Raw genomic sequence first — 21,413 nt, 5'->3', positions numbered from 1 at the left:
GCGAGTCATGCAGGTGTCCTATAAAATAAAAGTAACCACACATCAAGAGAGTTTGGAGTCATTATAAGTGACAGTTTATCACAGTATTGAAAAGAGAGAGAAAGCATTACACTTACAACCCTGCCAGCAAGCAAAATTGCTTTCTCTCTCTCTCTCCCTCTTTCTTGCTGCATGTGAATAAAATAACACTCAAAGATTTGAAAAAAACAAAAAACTGATAATTCCTCCAACACTTAGGTTCAGCTGATCAGCTACTGAATCAGGAAATCAACAACAGCATGATATCAGAGCCAAAACCGAAGAGGGACTGTGAACCGGTCACCTCCTTTTACTCCTTTTGGTTTGAACTTTGATCTGTGGACTTTGCCCAAAACGTCAATTCTCCTGTTCCTTGGATGCTGCCTGACCTGCTGAGCTTTTCCAGCAACACATTTTCAGCTCTGTGGACTTTGTGCCTTTTTCCTACAATTTTGACCCACAATCTTCCTGCCTATTTCATGAGATTACACAGACTGGGTATGTTTCTACTTGGCTTCGGAAGAGTGAGAGGTGACTTGATTGAAGTGTATAAGATGCTGGACACAAATAGAGGACATGGGAACACTGTTTCCTCTTGTGCGAGAATCCAGTACTAGGGGGCACTGTTTTAAAATTAGGGGTCACTCTTTCAGGACAGAGACAAGGAGAAACTTCCATGAACACCTCGGGAGGTCTGTTTCAGACTGTTGCCTGACTTTGGAATTCTCTCCCTCAGAAGTTGGCAGATGTGGAGAAATTGCGTGCAATTCTGGTCTCCTTCCTATCGAAAAGATGTTGTGAAACTTGAAAGGGTTCAGAAAAAGATTTACAAGGATGTTGCCAGGGTTGGAGGATCTGAGCTACAGGGAGAGGCTGAACAGGCTGGGGCTGTTTTCCCTGGAGCATCAGAGGCTGAGGGGTGACCTTATAGAGGTTTACAAAATTATGAAGGGCTTGAATAGGATAAATAGACAAGGTATTTTCCCTGGGGTGAGGGAGTCCAGAACTAGAGGGCGTAGGTTTAGGGTGAGAGGGGCTCACCCCAAAAGGGACATAAGGGGCAACTTTTTCACACAGAGGGTGGTACGTGTGTGGAATGAGCTGCCAGAGGAAGTGGTGGAGGCTGGTACAATTACAGCATTTAAGAGGCATTTGGATGGGTATATGAATAGGAAGGGTTTGGAGGGATATGGGCCGGGTGCTGGCAGGTGGGACTAGATTGGGTTGGGATATCTGGTCGGCATGGATGGGTCGGACCGAAGGGTCTGTTTCCGTGCTGTACATCTCTATAACTCTATAACTGTATAACAAGAGGAACTCAGATTGAAGGGACTGGGTAAGAGAAGCAGTGATGACATCGTTCCAGACAGCGAGTGCGCGGGATCTGGAGTGCTCTGGAGAGTGCGGTAGAGGCAGGTTCAACCGAGACCTTCTCAAGAGAATTGGACCATTATGGAAAGATGAATGATTTTCTAGATGATGGGAGAGATGGACTCCAAACCAGCCTGGACCCAATCGTCCCAATGGCCTGCCCTTGTGCCGTAACCATGATTCTATGATTCAGATCAAGCACGCTTAAAAAAAAACCGCTAAGTTATCTTAGGAATGTGGCTTGAAAGAAGTTCTGAGATTTACATATTAATGAATCAAAACCTGCAACCCATTCTAAAAGATGAAAGACTTAACAGCAATCTAGATTTGTTCAATATATCGCATCAGTTGTATGGAACTATGATCATTTATTATAAATTATGTGTTTTATGATTCTGCTCCACAAGTTTCCTGGCAAAGGAGCTGCACTCCAAAAGTTTGTACTATTAAACCTGTTGGACTATAACCTGGTGTTGTGTGAATTTTAACTTTGTCCACCCCAGTCCAACACCGGCCCCTCCACACAAAGTCTTAGAGATGTACAGCATGGAAGCAGATCCTTCGGTCCAACCTGTCCATGCCGACCAGATATCCCAACCTAATCTAGTCCCACCTGCCAGCACCCAGCCCATATCCCTCCAAACCCTTCCTATTCATATACCCATCCAAATGCCTCTTAAATGTTGCAATTGTACCAGCCTCCACCACATCCTCTGGCAGCTCATTCCATACACGTACCACCCTCTGCGTGAAAAAGTTGCCCCTTAGGTCTCTTTTATATCTTTCCCCTCTCACCCTAAACCTATGCCCTCTAGTTCTGGACTCCCTGGCCCCAGGGAAAAGACTTTGTCTATTTATCCTATCCAAGCCCCTCATGGTTTTGTAAACCTCTATAAGGTCACCCCTCAGCCTCCGACGCTCCAGGGAAAACAGCCCCAGCCTGTTCAGCCTCTCCCTGTAGCTCAAACCCTCCAACCCCGGCAACAGATTAGACTTATAGTATGGAAACAGGCCCTTCGGCCCAACAAGTCCACACTGACCCTCCAAAAACAACCCACCCAGACCCATTCCCCTACACTGAACACTACAGGCAATTGAGCATGGCCAATTTACCCTAACCTGCATATCGTTCAAGTGTGGGAGGAAACCGAAGCACCCGGAAGAAACCCACGCAGACACGGGGAGAATGTACAAACTCCATACTGAGGCGGGAATCGAACCCGGGTCTCTGGCGCTGTGAGGCAGCAGTGCTAACCACCGAGCCACCCATAAAATCCTTGTAAAACTTTTCTGAACCCTTTCAAGTTTCACACAACTTTCGATCCACCCCAGAACGGGAGCAGTGCCTTCCTCTCTATTCTGTCCAGACCCATCCTGATGCTGAACCCCTCGATCAAGTCTCCTCTCGAACTCCTCACCTCCGAGAAAATCGCAGCTAGCTTCTCCAAACTATCCTGGTCACTGCAGCTCCTTATCCCTGGAACCGTTCTCCTTTACCTTTGCAAGCGCCCTCTCTGACACCTCCACATCCCTCCTATAGTGCGGCTCCAGGGACTCGCTGTGTGAATGCGTCAGGCTAGTAACCCAGTGGCCCAGGCTAGTGTTCTAAGGAGTCGAGAGGGTGGTGCTGGAAAAGCCCAGCAGGTCAGGCCACATCTGAGGAGCAGGAGACTTGCCATTTCAGGCAAGAGCCCTTCATCAGGAATGAGGCTCTGAGCCGAGGGGGTGGGGAGATAAATGGGAGGGGGAGTGGGGCTGGGGAGAAGGTAGATGAGAGTGCAATGGGTGGATGGAGGTGGGGGAAAAGGCGATAGATCAGAGGGGAGGGTGAGCGGATAGGTGGGAAGGAAGATTGGCAGGTAGGACTGGTCGTGAGGGCAGTGCCAAGTTGGAAGGTTGGGGTTGGAGTGAGGTGGGGGAAGGGAAAATGAGGAAACTGTTGAAGTCCACATTGATGCCCTGGGGTTGAAGTGTTCCGAGGCGGAAGATGAGGCGTTCTTCCTCCAGGCGTCTGGTGGTGAGGGAGCGGCGGTGAAGGAGGCCCAGGACCTCCATGTCCTCGGCAGAGTGGGAGGGGGAGTTGAAATGTTGTGCCACAGGGCGGTGTGGTTGATTGGTGTGGGTGTCCTGGAGATGTTCCCTGAAGCGCTCTGCTAGGAGGCGCCCAGTCTCCCCAATGTAGAGGAGACCGCATGGGGAGCAACGGATACAATAAATGATATTGGTGGATGTGCAGGTAAAACTTTGATGGATGTGGAAGGCTCCTTTGGGACCTTTGCTGTTCTTGCAGAGGGGCTGAGTGGCCTTTGCTGTTCCTGTAGATGGGTTGAGTGGCCTTTGCTTGTTCCTGCAGAGGGGCTGAGTGGCCTTTGCTGTTCCTGTAGAGGGGCTGAGTGGCTTTTGCTGTTCCTGCAGAGGAGCTGAGTGGCCTTTGCTGTTCCTGTAGAGGGGCTGAGTGGCCTTTGCTGTTCCTGTAGATGGGTTGAGTGGCCTTTGCTTGTTCCTGCAGAGGGGCTGAGTGGCCTTTGCTGTTCCTGTAGAGGGGCTGAGTGGCCTTTGCTGTTCCTGTAGAGGGGCTGAGTGGCCTTTGCTGTTCCTGTAGATGGGTTGAGTGGCCTTTGCTTGTTCCTGCAGAGGGGCTGAGTGGCCTTTGCTGTTCCTGTAGAGGGGCTGAGTGGCCTTTGCTGTTCCTGCAGAGGAGCTGAGTGGCCTTTGCTGTTCCTGTAGAGGGGCTGAGTGGCCTTTGCTGTTCCTGTAGATGGGTTGAGTGGCCTTTGCTGTTCCTGCAGAGGGGCTGAGTGGCCTTTGCTGTTCCTGTAGAGGGGCTGAGTGGCCTTTGCTGTTCCTGCAGAGGGGCTGAGTGGCCTTTGCTGTTCCTGTAGATGGGTTGAGTGGCCTTTGCTTGTTCCTGCAGAGGGGCTGAGTGGCCTTTGCTGTTCCTGTAGAGGGGCTGAGTGGCCTTTGCTGTTCCTGCAGAGGGGCTGAGTGGCCTTTGCTGTTCCTGTAGATGGGTTGAGTGGCCTTTGCTTGTTCCTGCAGAGGGGCTGAGTGGCCTTTGCTGTTCCTGTAGAGGGGCTGAGTGGCCTTTGCTGTTCCTGCAGAGGGGCTGAGTGGCCTTTGCTGTTCCTGTAGAGGGGCTGAGTGGCCTTTGCTTGTTCCTGCAGAGGGGCTGAGTGGCCTTTGCTTGTTCCTGTAGAGGGGCTGAGTGGCCTTTGCTGTTCCTGCAGAGGGGCTGAGTGGCCTTTGCTGTTCCTGTAGATGGGTTGAGTGGCCTTTGCTTGTTCCTGCAGAGGGGCTGAGTGGCCTTTGCTGTTCCTGTAGAGGGGCTGAGTGGCCTTTGCTGTTCCTGTAGATGGGTTGAGTGGCCTTTGCTTGTTCCTGCAGAGGGGCTGAGTGGCCTTTGCTGTTCCTGTAGATAGGCTGAGTGGCCTTTGCTGTTCCTGCAGAGGGGCTGAGTGGCCTTTGCTGTTCCTGTAGAGGGGCTGAGTGGCCTTTGCTGTTCCTGCAGAGGGGCTGAGTGGCCTTTGCTGTTCCTATAGACGGGTTGAGTGGCCTTTGCTGTTCCTGTAGAGGGGCTGAGTGCCCTTTAAGAGGGGGCTGAACGGCCTGCTGAGAGGAGCCCAGCTGCTGGTGTGTGAGGCAGCGCCGGCGACAGGCGGCTATATCAATGCAGCGCTGACACTGAGTGAGTGAGTGAGTGAGTGAATGGAGCTCGCGGCCACCTCACACATTGATACACGGTCTCCATGGTAACGGTGCCGGGGCTGAGTGACAGCGGCCGGGTCCTACCGCCCGCCCTCTCCCTCTCCCTCTCCCTGTGTGTGTGTGTCAGGGGGAGAGCAGCACTCAGCACCGGGCTCCGCATTCCCCCCTCCGCCTCCAGCAGCAGCAGCAGCCCCCGGCCGGGCTGAGGCTTCCCCCGAAGCCCATGCGCCGGCCGCCTTACCCCCCTCTCCCCCCCCCCAGCAGCAGCAGCAGCAGCCGGCGGCGTGAGGGAGATGGAGTTCCTGATGGCCGGAGTGGCCGCCTGCGGAGCCTGTGTGTTCACCAACCCGCTGGAGGTGGTGAAGACGCGGATGCAGCTGCAGGGCGAGCTGCGGCCCCGGGGCTCCTACCCCCGGCACTACCGCAACGTCTTCCACGCCACCTACACCATCTGCAGGGCGGACGGCTGGCCAGCCCTGCAGAGGGGGCTCCTGCCCGCCCTGCTCTACCAGTTCTGCATGAATGGCATCCGCCTGGGCACCTACTCGGTGATCGAGGACGCTGGGTACACCTCCACCCAGGATGGCAGGATCAGCGGCACCAGGTGCACCCTGTCAGGGGCACTGGCTGGAGTGGCCGGGGCGTTTCTGTCCAGTCCCATCTACCTGGTGAGTCTGATGGTGCTGAAGGGTGGGCATGGTAGCTGGCAATATCCTCCTCCATTGATACACCACCCCCCCCCCACATCCATCTCCACACACCTACCTCCCTATGGGCAGGGGATGCAGGGGATATCCCCCCCCCCCCACCTTGTGCTGAGTGTCTGATGAGGAACAAATGTCTGCACCCGGAGCCTGGCTGAGGTTCCCCGACAGGGCAGAAGTGAGGATTGCAGGTGATGGACATCAGGGTCTAGGTCAGAGTGGTGCTGGAAAAGCACAGCAGGTCAGGCAGCAACCGAGGAGCAGGAGAATCAACATTTTGGGCAAAAGCCCTTCATCAGGGATTCCCGAAAGTGTGGAAACAGGCCCTTCGGCCCAACAAGTCCACACTGACCCTCTGAAGAGTAACCCACCCAGACCCGTTCCCCTATCTTATATTTACAGATGACAAATGTACCTAACACTATGGGGCAATTTCCCATGGCGAACTCACCCTAACCTACACATCCCTGAACACTATGGGGCAATTTAGCATGGCCAACCCACCCTAACCTACACATCCCTGAACACTATGGGGTAATTTAGCACGGCCAATCCACCCTAACCTACACATCCCTGAACACTATGGGGTAATTTAGCACGGCCAATCCACCCTAACCTACACATCCCTGAACACTATGGGGTAATTTAGCATGGCCAACTCACCCTAACCTACACATCCCTGAACACTATGGGGTAATTTAGCATGGCCAACTCACCCTAACCTACACATCCCTGAACACTATGGGGTAATTTAGCATGGCCAACTCACCCTAACCTACACATCCCTGAACACTATGGGTAATTTAGCATGGCCAATCCACCCTAACCTACACATCCCTGAACACTATGGGGTAATTTAGCATGGCCAATCCACCCTAACCTACACATCCCTGAACACTATGGGGTAATTTAGCATGGCCAATCCACCCTAACCTACACATCCCTGAACACTATGGGGTAATTTAGCACGGCCAATCCACCCTAACCTACACATCCCTGAACACTATGGGGTAATTTAGCACGGCCAATCCACCCTAACCTACACATCCCTGAACACTATGGGGTAATTTAGCACGGCCAATCCACCCTAACCTACACATCCCTGAACACTATGGGGCAATTTAGCACGGACAATCCACCCTAACCTACACATCCCTGAACACTATGGGGTAATTTAGCACGGCCAATCCACCCTAACCTACACATCCCTGAACACTATGGGGTAATTTAGCATGGCCAATCCACCCTAACCTACACGTCCCTGAACACTATGGGGTAATTTAGCATGGCGAACTCACCCTAACCTGCACATCCCTGAACACTATGGGGTAATTTAGCATGGCCAACTCACCCTAACCTACACATCCCTGAACACTATGGGGTAATTTAGCACGGCCAATCCACCCTAACCTACACATCCCTGAACACTATGGGGTAATTTAGCACGGCCAATCCACCCTAACCTACACATCCCTGAACACTATGGGGTAATTTAGCACGGCCAATCCACCCTAACCTACACATCCCTGAACACTATGGGGTAATTTAGCACGGACAATCCACCCTAACCTACACATCCCTGAACACTATGGGGTAATTTAGCACGGCCAATCCACCCTAACCTACACATCCCTGAACACTATGGGGTAATTTAGCACGGCCAATCCACCCTAACCTACACATCCCTGAACACTATGGGGTAATTTAGCACGGCCAATCCACCCTAACCTACACATCCCTGAACACTATGGGGTAATTTATCACGGCCAATCCACCCTAACCTACACATCCCTGAACACTATGGGGTAATTTAGCATGGCCAATCCACCCTAACCTACACATCCCTGAACACTATGGGGTAATTTAGCATGGCCAATCCACCCTAACCTACACATCCCTGAACACTATGGGGTAATTTAGCATGGCCAATCCACCCTAACCCACACCTCCCTGAACACTATGGGGTAATTTAGCATGGCCAATCCACCCTAACCTACACATCCCTGAACACTATGGGGCAATTTAGCATGGCCAATCCACCCTAACCTACACATCCCTGAACACTATGGGGTAATTTAGCATGGCCAATCCACCCTAACCTACACATCCCTGAACACTATGGGGTAATTTAGCACGGCCAATCCACCCTAACCTACACATCCCTGAACACTATGGGGTAATTTAGCACGGCCAATCCACCCTAACCTACACATCCCTGAACACTATGGGGTAATTTATCACGGCCAATCCACCCTAACCCACACGTCCCTGAACACTATGGGGTAATTTAGCACGGCCAATCCACCCTAACCTACACATCCCTGAACACTATGGGGTAATTTAGCACGGCCAATCCACCCTAACCTACACATCCCTGAACACTATGGGGTAATTTATCACGGCCAATCCACCCTAACCCACACGTCCCTGAACACTATGGGGTAATTTAGCACGGCCAATCCACCCTAACCTACACATCCCTGAACACTATGGGGTAATTTATCACGGCCAATCCACCCTAACCCACACGTCCCTGAACACTATGGGGTAATTTAGCATGGCCAACTCACCCTAACCTACACATCCCTGAACACTATGGGGTAATTTAGCACGGCCAACTCACCCTAACCTACACATCCCTGAACACTATGGGGTAATTTAGCACGGCCAATCCACCCTAACCTACACATCCCTGAACACTATGGGGTAATTTAGCACGGCCAATCCACCCTAACCTACACATCCCTGAACACTATGGGGTAATTTAGCACGGACAATCCACCCTAACCTACACATCCCTGAACACTATGGGGTAATTTAGCATGGCCAACTCACCCTAACCTACACATCCCTGAACACTATGGGGTAATTTAGCACGGCCAATCCACCCTAACCTACACATCCCTGAACACTATGGGGTAATTTAGCACGGCCAATCCACCCTAACCTACACATCCCTGAACACTATGGGGTAATTTAGCACGGCCAATCCACCCTAACCTACACATCCCTGAACACTATGGGGTAATTTAGCACGGCCAATCCACCCTAACCTACACATCCCTGAACACTATGGGGTAATTTATCACGGCCAATCCACCCTAACCTACACATCCCTGAACACTATGGGGTAATTTAGCATGGCCAATCCACCCTAACCTACACATCCCTGAACACTATGGGGTAATTTAGCATGGCCAATCCACCCTAACCTACACATCCCTGAACACTATGGGGTAATTTAGCATGGCCAATCCACCCTAACCCACACATCCCTGAACACTATGGGGTAATTTAGCATGGCCAATCCACCCTAACCTACACATCCCTGAACACTATGGGGCAATTTAGCATGGCCAATCCACCCTAACCTACACATCCCTGAACACTATGGGGTAATTTAGCATGGCCAATCCACCCTAACCTACACATCCCTGAACACTATGGGGTAATTTAGCACGGCCAATCCACCCTAACCTACACATCCCTGAACACTATGGGGTAATTTAGCACGGCCAATCCACCCTAACCTACACATCCCTGAACACTATGGGGTAATTTATCACGGCCAATCCACCCTAACCCACACGTCCCTGAACACTATGGGGTAATTTAGCACGGCCAATCCACCCTAACCTACACATCCCTGAACACTATGGGGTAATTTAGCACGGCCAATCCACCCTAACCTACACATCCCTGAACACTATGGGGTAATTTATCACGGCCAATCCACCCTAACCCACACGTCCCTGAACACTATGGGGTAATTTAGCATGGCCAATCCACCCTAACCTACACATCCCTGAACACTATGGGGTAATTTAGCATGGCCAATCCACCCTAACCTACACATCCCTGAACACTATGGGGCAATTTAGCATGGCCAATCCACCCTAACCTACACATCCCTGAACACTATGGGGTAATTTAGCATGGCCAATCCACCCTAACCCACACATCCCTGAACACTATGGGGTAATTTAGCATGGCCAATCCACCCTAACCCACACATCCGTGAACACTATGGGGTAATTTAGCATGGCCAATCCACCCTAACCTACACATCCCTGAACACTATGGGGTAATTTAGCATGGCCAATCCACCCTAACCCACACATCCGTGAACACTATGGGGTAATTTAGCATGGCCAATCCACCCTAACCTACACATCCCTGAACACTATGGGGTAATTTAGCACGGCCAATCCACCCTAACCTGCACATCCGTGAATGGGGAGAATGTGCAAACTCCACACAGTCACCCGAGGCTAGAATCGAACCCATGTTTTTGGCGCTGTGAGGCTGCAGCGCTGAGCCACTGTCCCACCAGTGGAATTCTCTGCTGCAGAGCGCGGTCAAGGCCAGAACATTGGAAGTTCTCAGGAAGGAATTAGCCATCGTCCTTCTGGCTGAAGGGATCAAAGGGGAGGATGTATGATCAGGGCACAAAGTTGGATGAACAGCCAGGACCCATATTGAGTGACAGACCAGGCTTGAAGGGATGAAGGGGCTCTGCCCAAAACGTCGGTTTCCCTGCTCCTCGGCTGCTGCCTGTCCTGCTGTGCTTTTCCAGCACCACTCTAACCCAGGCTTGAAGGGATGGCAATGTTGCCTTCATTGCCCACACCACTGAGTATTTGGACGTCATGTTAAGGTTGTGCAGGACATTGATGAAGCCATTTTTACAGTACTGTGTGCATTAATGGTCGCCCTGCTAGAGGAAGGATATTGTAGGGGAGGGTATCGAAAAGATTAACCACGATGTTTTTCACTGCAGTACAGGAGGCTGAGGTGTGACCTTATAGAGGCTTATAAAATCATGAGGGGCATACAAGGTGAATAGCAAGGGTCTTTTCCCTAGGGTGGGAGGGTGGGAGTTCAAAACTAGGGGGCATGTTGTCAAGGTGAGAGGAGAAAGGGGCAACCACAGAGGGTGGGCTGTAGGTGGCATGAACTGGTGCCAGAGGAAGTGGCCAGTGCAGGGCCAGTTACACCATTTAGAATATATTTGGACAGGTACATGTACAGGAAAGGTTCAGAGAGAAATGGGGCTGGTTTTGTTTGGGAAATCTGGTTCATGTGGACGAGTTGGATCAGAGGGTCTCCGTGTGTGACTCCGCGACGGCGCAGTTCTGCTGCTGGTTTCTGAGTTTCTATGTTTCTTTGGACACCGAGCCTGCGGAGTGCCTCTCTCTTCCCTCCTTCCATCACCATCTGGATTTTTGAAGGTTTGAACCCTGATTGAGGTCCAGCCAAAGCTCCCCGCGTCCTCAGTGCAGTTTCCAGGGCTGCTATCCTCCAGACAAATCATTAATGTCCCCCAGGCAGCACCTTCCAAACCCACGACCACTTCCATCTGGTAGGACAAGGGCGGTATATTGAACTGAATGGAATTGAATTTATTATCACGTGAACCGAGACACAGTGAAAAGCTTTGTCTAGTGAGCAATACCGGCAGGTCACAGAGTTAGGTAGCTTGGATAAGTAAATAACAGGTAAACAGCAGCCAAAACAAAAACACAGGGACAGGCGAATGGTAGGAGTCCATTCAGTATTCTAACAACAGTAGGGTAGAACCTGTTGTGAAACCGGCTGGTGTGTGTGTGTGTGTGTGTGTGTGTGTGTGTGTGTGTTCAGGCTTCTGTACCTTCTCCCCGATGGTAGAGGGTGTAGAAAAACATTGCCAGGGTGGGATGGATCTTTGAGAATGCTGGCGGCCTTTCCCTGACAGCGGGCCTGGGAGATGGATTCTCTCGATGGGAGGTTGGTCTTTGTGATTGTCCGGGCTGGGTTCACCCCTCTCTGTAACCGTCTCCGATCCTGAATGGTACAGTGGCCATCCCAGGTAGTGACACATCCAGACAGAGTGCTCTTGATGGCACACCTATAAAAGTGGGTAAGGGCATTCACCACCATGGCAAATTCCCTCAGCTCCCTGAGGAAGGAGAGACGTTGTTGGGCCTTTGTAACCGGTGCATTCACATGAAGGGTCCAAGAAAGCCTGTTGCTGATGACCACTCCCAGGAGCTTGACACTCTCCACTCGTTCCCCCTCTGTGTTGTTAATGTGTAGGGGAGGCATGAGGACATTGGGACACCACCCCCCTTTCAAGTTCCCCTCCAAGCCACTCACTACCCTAACTCAAAACTATATCGCTGTTCCTTCAGTGTCCCTCAAAACGGTGGAATTCCCTCCGTAAGGGCAATGTGATTCGTAGACAGCGGTGGTTCAGGAAAGGAGCTCACTCCCACCGAGGAGGCGAATAGGGACAGGGGACAAATACTGGCCCAGCCAGCAAGGGCAACATCCCATGAATGAACTTCCAACAAGAAATGTCTAAGTCTGAGGGAAGTCCATAGGCTGTTCTCAGTCCATTTGGAGAGCTCCTTATCCTGGCAGTGGCTGGAATTCACAATATGGACTGATCCCCTCTCACACATTGTCATGCTTTCAACAGCTTCAGTTATGAATGTAGTTTCAGGCAGCCCCTTTGCTCACCTGGTTAACACTGGGTAACTTCGCGGTCAGTCCTCGCATTAACCGGCCAAAACCCAGATGTTAATTGCAATTGAATATTGCCGTCCGTGTTCCAAGATACGTACTCCATTTTCCACTTTATTTAAAAAAGATTGTGGATCTATGTTTGCTAATGATACCAAGCTAGTTTGGAACCAAATGTCAAAAAAAAGACTTTGGGAGATCTGAAGGAGTAGATGAAATCTGTTTTTTCCCTTCTCCAAAAAGCTGGTGAGGAAATGTGGGGAAGGTTTGGATCAGCTGGGCCTCCATCCATTGGGATTGAGGAGAATGAGTGGCGATCTCACTCTTATGATACTGAGGGAGCTGGACAGGGCTGTGAAAGACAAGGGAAGGTTTTTGCCCTTGTAGGAGATCCCAGAGGGTCACTCTTTAAAAGTAAAGGGTGTTCCGAATGGCTGACTCCTGATTCTAACCTGGATGCTTGTTAAAAACTGGCCGATAGACTAACGGGATGTTGTTATGAAAGAGTCGAAATGGCAAACTGTTTAAGATTATAAAGTCACCAAAAACAGCAACAGGAAGAGGCTGTTTGATCCCCTGAGCCAGCTCCGGTATCCAGTCGGATCACGGCTGATCCTCACTCCCACGTTCCTGCCTTTTCCCTGACTGATCGAGAATCTATCCATCTCAGCCTCTACTCCCACAGCTATCTTTTGCAAGAAATTCCAAAGACTTGGAGGGATATGGGCCGGGCACTGGCAGGTGGGACTAGATTGGATTGGGATATCTGGTCAGCATGGATGGGTCGGGCCGAAGGGTCTGTTTCTGTGCTGTACATCTCTATGACTCTCAACCCTCAGAGAGAAGAAATTCCTCCTCATCTCAATCTTAAACTGGTGCCCCCTTTTATTCGGAGACCATGTTTGTGCAGTCAAACATTTGGATTTTCAATCAGGTTAACCGTATCCATCAGCAGGCCCTGGGGGTTACAGGGGAGGGGACGGGGTGGCACGAGACTGCCTGAGGAGTGAGGGGGTACAAATCAGCCAGGGATCTGACTGTTGCTTCCTCACCCTTGATCAGAAACATGAGCCAGGTTCCAGCAGGGTAAGGCACACACACACACACACACACACAGACACTCACACACACACACACACACACACAGACCCTCACACACACACACAGACACTCACACGCACATACATACAGACCCTTTCTCTCACACACATACACACACATACACACACAGACCCTCACACACACAGACAGAGCCTCATACACATACACAGATCCTCACACACACACACATACAGACACACACAGACCCTCACACACACCCCTCACATACACACAGACCCTCACACACACACACATACACAAACACACAGACACACACAGACCCTCACACACGCGCACACACACAGACCCTCACACACACACAGACCCTCACACACGCGCACACACACAGACCCTCACACGCACACATACACACACACACACACACACAAAGAGACAGACCCTTTCACACACACACACAGACAGACCCTCACACACACACAGACCCTCACACACACACACACACACACACAGACAGAGCCTCACATACACACACACACACAGACCCTCACACACGCACATACACACAGACACACAGACCCACACACACACACACAAACATACACATACACAAACCCACACACATACACACAAACACACACACAGACCCTCACACACACAGACAGAGCCTCACACACAAATACACAGACCCTCACACATACCTACAGACAGACCCGCACACACACACAGACCCTTGCACACACACAGACCCTCACACACATACACACACCCTCACACACACAGATCCTCACGCACACACACATACAGACACACACAGACCCTCACACACACCCCTCACATACACACAGATCCTCACACACACACATACACACACACACAGACCCTCACACACGCGCACACACGCAGACCCTCATACACACACACACACACATACATAGACCCTTTCACACACACACAGACAGACTCTCACACACACAGACAGACCCTCACACATACACAGACCCTCACACACGCACACATACACAGACCCTCACACATACATACAGACAGACCCTCACAGACACACATACACAGACCCTCACACACATACACAGACCCTCGCACACACACAGACCCTTACACACATACACAGACCCTCACACACACACAGACAGACCCTCACACACACAGACCCTCACACACGCACACATACACAGACCCTCACACATACATACAGACAGACCCTCACAGACACACATACACAGACCCTCACACACATACACAGACCCTCGCACACACAGACCCTTACACACATACACAGACCCTCACACACACACACAGATCCTCACGCACACACACACAGACCCTCACACACACACATACACACACACATACACACACAGATCCTCACACACACAGACCCTCACACACACACATACACAGACTCTCACACACACGCACACATACACACACACAGACCCTCACACACACACATAAACAGATCTTCACACACACACAGACACACACACAGACATACACAGACCCTCACACACACACCCTCACACACAAACACATACACACACACAGACCCTCACACACATATACACACACACAGACCGTCACACACACACACACACAGACCCTCACACACACACCAATACATTCACACCATCACACACTCACACACACTCCGATACACAATCCAACACACACACTCCGACGCACGCATATACACTCCGACACACGCACACACTCCTACCCACACACACTTACACACACATACACTCCAACACACAGACACACACTCACTCCGACATGCACACACTCCAACACACACACCTACACACACACTCTGACACACACACACTCCGACACACGAACATATACTCCAACACACTGACACACACTCTGACACATTAAGACAAACACTCTGACACACACACTCCAACACATGCACACACTCTGACATGCACACATACACTCTGACACACATACACACACACACTCCAACACACACATTCTAACACACACACACACAAAACAACGCACGCATGTATACACGCTCCCACACACAATCTGACACACGCAATCTGACATATAAAACACACACACGCACACTCTGTGACACAGTTAATTTTTATTTCCTGACGGTTTTCAGCAGGGGGCCGGCTGTTAGTGACTGTTCCAGGTAAGAGTCGACCTTAAAGGGGGAGTGAAGTGGATGGGTGTTGGGGATGGTGTTAATGATTGTCCCTCAATTCTCTAAAACACCACATTTCTTTTAAAGGTGAAGACACATCTTCAGACACAATCTACCTCTACTATAGCTGTTGGTCACCAGTATAAACATGAGGTGAGTTCACGTTTGTATATGTATAAATGGGAATACCAGCCTCCTTAAGGGTGTGAGCAAAACATTGAGACATTTAAATGGCCTGGAACAGACAGAGCAGAATTAAATCGTACAAAGCTGTTCAAACTTGGTTTTTATAACTACATACATGTTAATTCAAGGTGTGTGGCATTGCTGGCTAAGGCAGGATTATTACTAATCCCAAATTCCCCAAAGATAATAGTCAACCATACTGCCGTGGGTCTGGAGTCACGTGTAGGTCCAAACCGGGAAAATATGTCAGATTTCCTTCTCGAAAGATTGGGATTTCACAACATGGCCTCCCCTGGAGTTCTGACTAAGAGTTGCTGCACTTGAGATGTTGACTTTGCTTTTCCCCCTCTACGGATGCTGAGTTTCTCCAGCACTTTCTGCTTTTAGTCTCCCACTACACCGGCTTTTTTAATGTTAGATTTTCTTTAGCTTTCAAGCCCATGTCTGCAGAATGCTAGTGTGCACGGTTCTGGATTATAGCCGAAAGGTGTGGGGGGGAGGGCGTGGGGGCTGGAAACACCACGGCTGGTCAGGCAGCATCCGAGGAGCAGGAGAGCCGACGTTCTGGGCGTCAGCTCTTCATCGGGAACGTTGAACGGCTCCTGCCCGAAACGTCGACTCTCCTGCTCCTCGGATGCTGCCTGACCGGCTGTGTTTTTCCAGCGCCCCACCTTTGGACCCTGATCTCCAGCATCTGCAGTCCTCCCTCTCTCCTGATGGATTGTAGCCCAGTGACATTACCACTGTGTCACCCCAGCATGAGAAGGTGCTGGAGCTGCATCCCTCCACCTCGCTCCTGGGTACCTGCCCTGAAAGGACCAGCTGGATAGTCCGGTGGTCAGTTCTGATACTCAGACTCCAGTCGCGGTGTCTGAGTGATCGGAATCTGGAATTACGAGTCTAATGCTGACCAGGAATCCATTGCTGATATTTGGAAAAACACAATTTAGTTCACTACTAACGTCCTTCGGGAAGGGATCTGCCATCCTTACCCGGTCTGGCCTACATGTGACTCCAGACCCACAGCAATGTGGTTGCCACTCAACTGCCCCCCAGGGCAATTAGGGACAGGCCGAGCCAGCAATGAATGAATAAAGGGAACTCACCCTGGACAGTCGGAGTGCTTTCCCGCTGAGCCTCAGAGCGAGCATCGTTTATAACTGTTTTATTATCAGTGACAATGGACAGTGTTGGATCAAGGCCACGGTACAATGGTCTCTGGTGGGCTGCTAATTCTGTTGCTGTTCATTATAATTTGGGAATTGCATTGTAGAGATTTGGTCCCATCTCCCAGAGGCAACAAAGAATGGAAGCCTCCTACATCTCTCAGTGAGGTTATCCTGTGCCATTGTTTACATACACACACGGACACACACACACATGGACACGGGCACATGCGCGCACACACACACACGGACATGTACACACAGACACGTGCACACACACAAACCCGCACACAGGCACATGCACACTTGCACAAACACGCAAACACGGGCACATGCACACACACACGCGCACACGGACACAGACATACGTGTACACAGACACATGGATGCACACACAGACACGTACACACACACAGACATGCACACACTCAGGCACAGACATACACACATACACACACAGACACAAGAGCACGCACACACGCATACAGACAAACAAAAACACATGCACACACGCACACACATACAATCTCACACGCACACAGACAGATACACAGACACGCAGACAGACAGACACACTCTCACACAGATACACACACACACAGACACACACACACAGACACACACACACATACTCACACACACACACACACACAGACACACACACACACACACACACACAGACACACACACACAGACACACACACACACACAGACACACATACACACACACAGACACACACACACATACACACACACACACACAGACACACACACACACACACACACACACACACTCTCTCCATTTCCTTAGAATATGGGATACAGCAAGTTTGAACTCATGTCCATTTGTTGTTTGCATCCTTTGAGCTCCCTTCACAAGGCTGTGATTGTCTGAGTGTGCTTCAGCACTCCAGTTGCTGGTGCTAACTGGCACATTTAAAGTCAGACTCAGCAGGTCTGGCACTATCTGTGGACAGAAAGCTGAAGTGAATGTTTTGGGAGGAGTGACCTTTCCTCACAAATTCTCCAGTTTGACCAATTTCAACCCAGCTCCTACTCCACGAGTGAGCACCGCAGTCCAACATCAGCACTTCCACATTGTACAGAACAAGTACAACCCCATCAGATCACTGCGAAATGGTCACATTGTTCAGACAGGCATGGGGTAAAAGGAATACTATTCACAAAGTGTCGAGGGAGATTTACTCTGTCTCTAACACCGTGCTGTCCCTGTCCTGGGAGTGTTTGATGGTGGGACAGTGTCGAGGGAGATTTACTCTGTCTCTAACCCCGTGCTGTCCCTGTCCTGGGAGTGTTTGATGGTGGGACAGTGTAGAGGGAGCTTTACTCTGTCTCTAACCCCGTGCTGTCCCTGTCCTGGGAGTGTTTGATGGTGGGACAGTGTAGAGGGAGCTTTACTCTGTATCTAACCCCGTGCTGTCCCTGTCCTGGGAGTGTTTGATGGTGGGACAGTGTAGAGGGAGCTTTACTCTGTATCTAACCCCGTGCTGTCCCTGTCCTGGGAGTGTTTGTTGGTGGGACAGTGTAGAGGGAGCTTTACTCTGTATCTAACCCCGTGCTGTCCCTGTCCTGGGAGTGTTTGATGGTGGGACAGTGTAGAGGGAGCTTTACTCTGTATCTAACCCCGTGCTGTCCCTGTCCTGGGAGTGTTTGATGGTGGGACAGTGTAGAGGGAGCTTTACTCTGTATCTAACCCCGTGCTGTCCCTGTCCTGGGAGTGTTTGATGGTGGGACAGTGTAGAGGGAGCTTTACTCTGTATCTAACCCCGTGCTGTCCCTGTCCTGGGAGTGTTATTTTTTTGTCACACCTAAAGCCGACCCTGGCAGCTTCAGCCCCAGCCGCCCGGAGAGGGTGTAATTTGCCTTCCCCAAGACCTGAACTCGGCTCGCTGGGTATGAGAACACTGAGTCAGCCCCTGGAGCCCCCTGGCACCCGTCCTTCAGTCTGTCCTGCCAGCTTCTGTCTCCACAATGAATCTGCAGGTTACAACGGGTCCTGGAGGGGAGCACTGGGCAGGGAGAGGGATTCCAGATTCATCTCCACCCTCATGTGAGAGACCATTTCCTGATGTCCCCCCTCACTCCGCAGCCTGGCTCAGATTTCTCGGTTCCTTACCCCACTGTACTGGACAGCAGTATCCCTCACACCAACCCCCTCCTGCTACCTCTGCTGTATCGTGTGACTGACACAACCTGCAAACTGACTCTGTGTAACCCTCGCTGGGGGATCTTCCCCTTTCCGTCATTCTGGGGAATCTGTGCTCCTCTGAGCTACCCGTCCTGAGGAGGGGATCCGAGTTGCTGGTCAGACCAGGGCATTCAACACAACAAAGCCCATCCCTCTGTCCCTCCCAATCACATTGCCACAGCAGCCAACATCCCCTCAGCCTTTCCCAAGGAAATGGTTTGTCTCCATAAACTTGTGATTGCAATTTATGGTGACCCAGAGTGATCCGCACAATCCACCAGTGCTAAGGTTAGAGGGTTGCCGGAAAAGCACAGCAGATCTGGCACACACACACACACAGGCGTGCACGCACACACACACACACACACCTACACACACACGCACGCACACATGCACAGACACACACACACACACAGACACACGCACACACACAGACACTCACACAGACACACACACTCATACAGACACACATGCACACACGCACACAGACACTCACAGACACACACACAGACACACACACACACACAGACTCACACAGACACACACGCACGCGCACAGACACGCGCACAGACAGACACACAGACACACAGACGCACACTCTTATACAGACACGCACACAGACACACCCACAGACACACACATGCACACACACACGCACATGCATACAGACACACAAAAACAAATGCACATGCACACACACAATCTCACACACAGACACATACAGACAGACAGACACACACACACACTCTCTCACACAGACACACACAATCTCACACACACAGACACACAGACACAGACAAATACCCACAGACACACACAGAGACTCACACACACACATACCCCTGCCCATTTGTTTAGAATGTGGGATACAGCCAGTTTGAACTAATGTCCATTTGTTGTTTGCAAATGTTTAGCTGAGCATCCGAAGAGCAGGGAAATCGGCGTTTCAGGCAGGAACCCTCCATCAGGAACCCTAACTCCTGATGAAGGGCTTTTGCCCGAAACGTTGATTTTCCTGCGCCTCGGATGCTGCCTGACCTGCTGTGCTTTTCCAGCACCACCCTGATCTCCAGCATCTGCAGTCGCCACTTTTGCCTGCAATCTAGCTGTGTCCCTTTCCAGCTTTCTGTTTCCCTCCTCATGTCCTGCTTGTAATTGTACTGTCAGCACACTCCACCTAAATGTTCCTCGACTTCAGGAAAGCACCCAACGGAATCAAAGACCCCCACCCCGCCAAACCTCAAACTCTGGGTATGCTCCCTTCTAGGCAGAAGATAAAAAGGCTTGTATAAAATACAGACAGGTTCAAGCTTTGGATTTGGATGGGTATATGAATAGGAAGGGTTTGGAGGGATATGGGCCGGGTGCTGGCAGGTGGGACTAGATTGGGTTGGGATATCTGGTCGGCGTGGATGGGTTGGACCGAAGGGTCTCTTTCCTTGCTGTACATCTCTTTGACTCTATAACACTAAGAACAGCCTCTTGCCTGCCTTTCCCAGACTTTTGAACAGACCTCTCAAACATTAATTCTGATCTCTCTGTCCCTCTCTCTCTCTCTCTCTCTCTCTCTCCCTCTCTCTCTCCCCCTGCACCTTCAGTAACACTGTATTCTGCACCCTGTGCTGTTAACCTGAAGCACTGTGTGTGGTAAGGTTTGCCTGTACAGCACACAAAACAACATTTCTCATTGTACTTTGGTACATGTGACAATGATAAATCAATCAGTCGATCCACCGTACAAGCTTCTCAAACTCCATCGAAGACAGAAGTATTTCTCACTGTGAGCCCCATTTTTACGAGGATTCAAAATTGTGGCAGTCCCTCAGTTGAGAACCGAGAGAGAGCAAGGGCCTGTTGGAGTGGAATAGAAACAGAAAAAACATGTTGACGCATTGTCTTTTTGTTTTCAACATACAAACAACTCTTTCCTGTTTGTGGGATCGACCTGTACCCACATTCTCTTTCTCAGGTAAACCAAGGAGGCAGGTGGGTTACTGTCAGGGGAAAGGGAACAGGCAGGCAGTGCAGGGATCCCCTGTGGCCATTCCCCTCAACAATAAGTATACTGTTTCGGATAGTGTTGGGGGTGGTGGGGGGGGAGCGGGGCGGGGGGTACTTACCAGGGTTAAGCCATGGGGCAAAAAAGGAGAGAGTGAGTAGTGCGGATGTTGGAGATCAGAGCTGAAAAACGTGGTGCTGGAAAAGCGCAGCAGGTCAGGCGGCATCCAAGGAGCAGGAGAGTCGACGTTTCGGGCATGAGCCCTTCTTCAGGAATCTGAAGCCATGGGGCACAGGTCTCTGGAGCAGAGCTT

At 50.9% G+C, this 21,413-nt stretch overlaps 1 protein-coding gene across 2 annotated transcripts in view; it reads left to right on the top strand.

The window, feature by feature from the left end:
- The first annotated feature begins 5,225 nt into the window (after nucleotides 1-5,225).
- The window catches only part of slc25a35 (solute carrier family 25 member 35), a 37,572-nt gene continuing 21,384 nt past the window's right edge, over nucleotides 5,226-21,413 (top strand). For both annotated transcript variants that reach the window (XM_060854481.1, XM_060854480.1), the window contains exons 1-2: nucleotides 5,226-5,762; nucleotides 15,628-15,693. In XM_060854481.1, coding sequence (XP_060710464.1) covers nucleotides 5,388-5,762; nucleotides 15,628-15,693 — 441 coding nt within the window. In that variant the 5' untranslated portion in view covers nucleotides 5,226-5,387. The remainder of the gene's footprint in view (nucleotides 5,763-15,627; nucleotides 15,694-21,413) is intronic.

This window comes from Hemiscyllium ocellatum, chromosome 44 (assembly GCF_020745735.1).
Source record: "Hemiscyllium ocellatum isolate sHemOce1 chromosome 44, sHemOce1.pat.X.cur, whole genome shotgun sequence".
Taxonomy (NCBI): Eukaryota; Metazoa; Chordata; class Chondrichthyes; order Orectolobiformes; family Hemiscylliidae; genus Hemiscyllium; species Hemiscyllium ocellatum.
The sequence above is the reverse complement of the archived record's forward strand: the minus strand, read 5'-3'. Positions and strand labels throughout refer to the sequence as shown.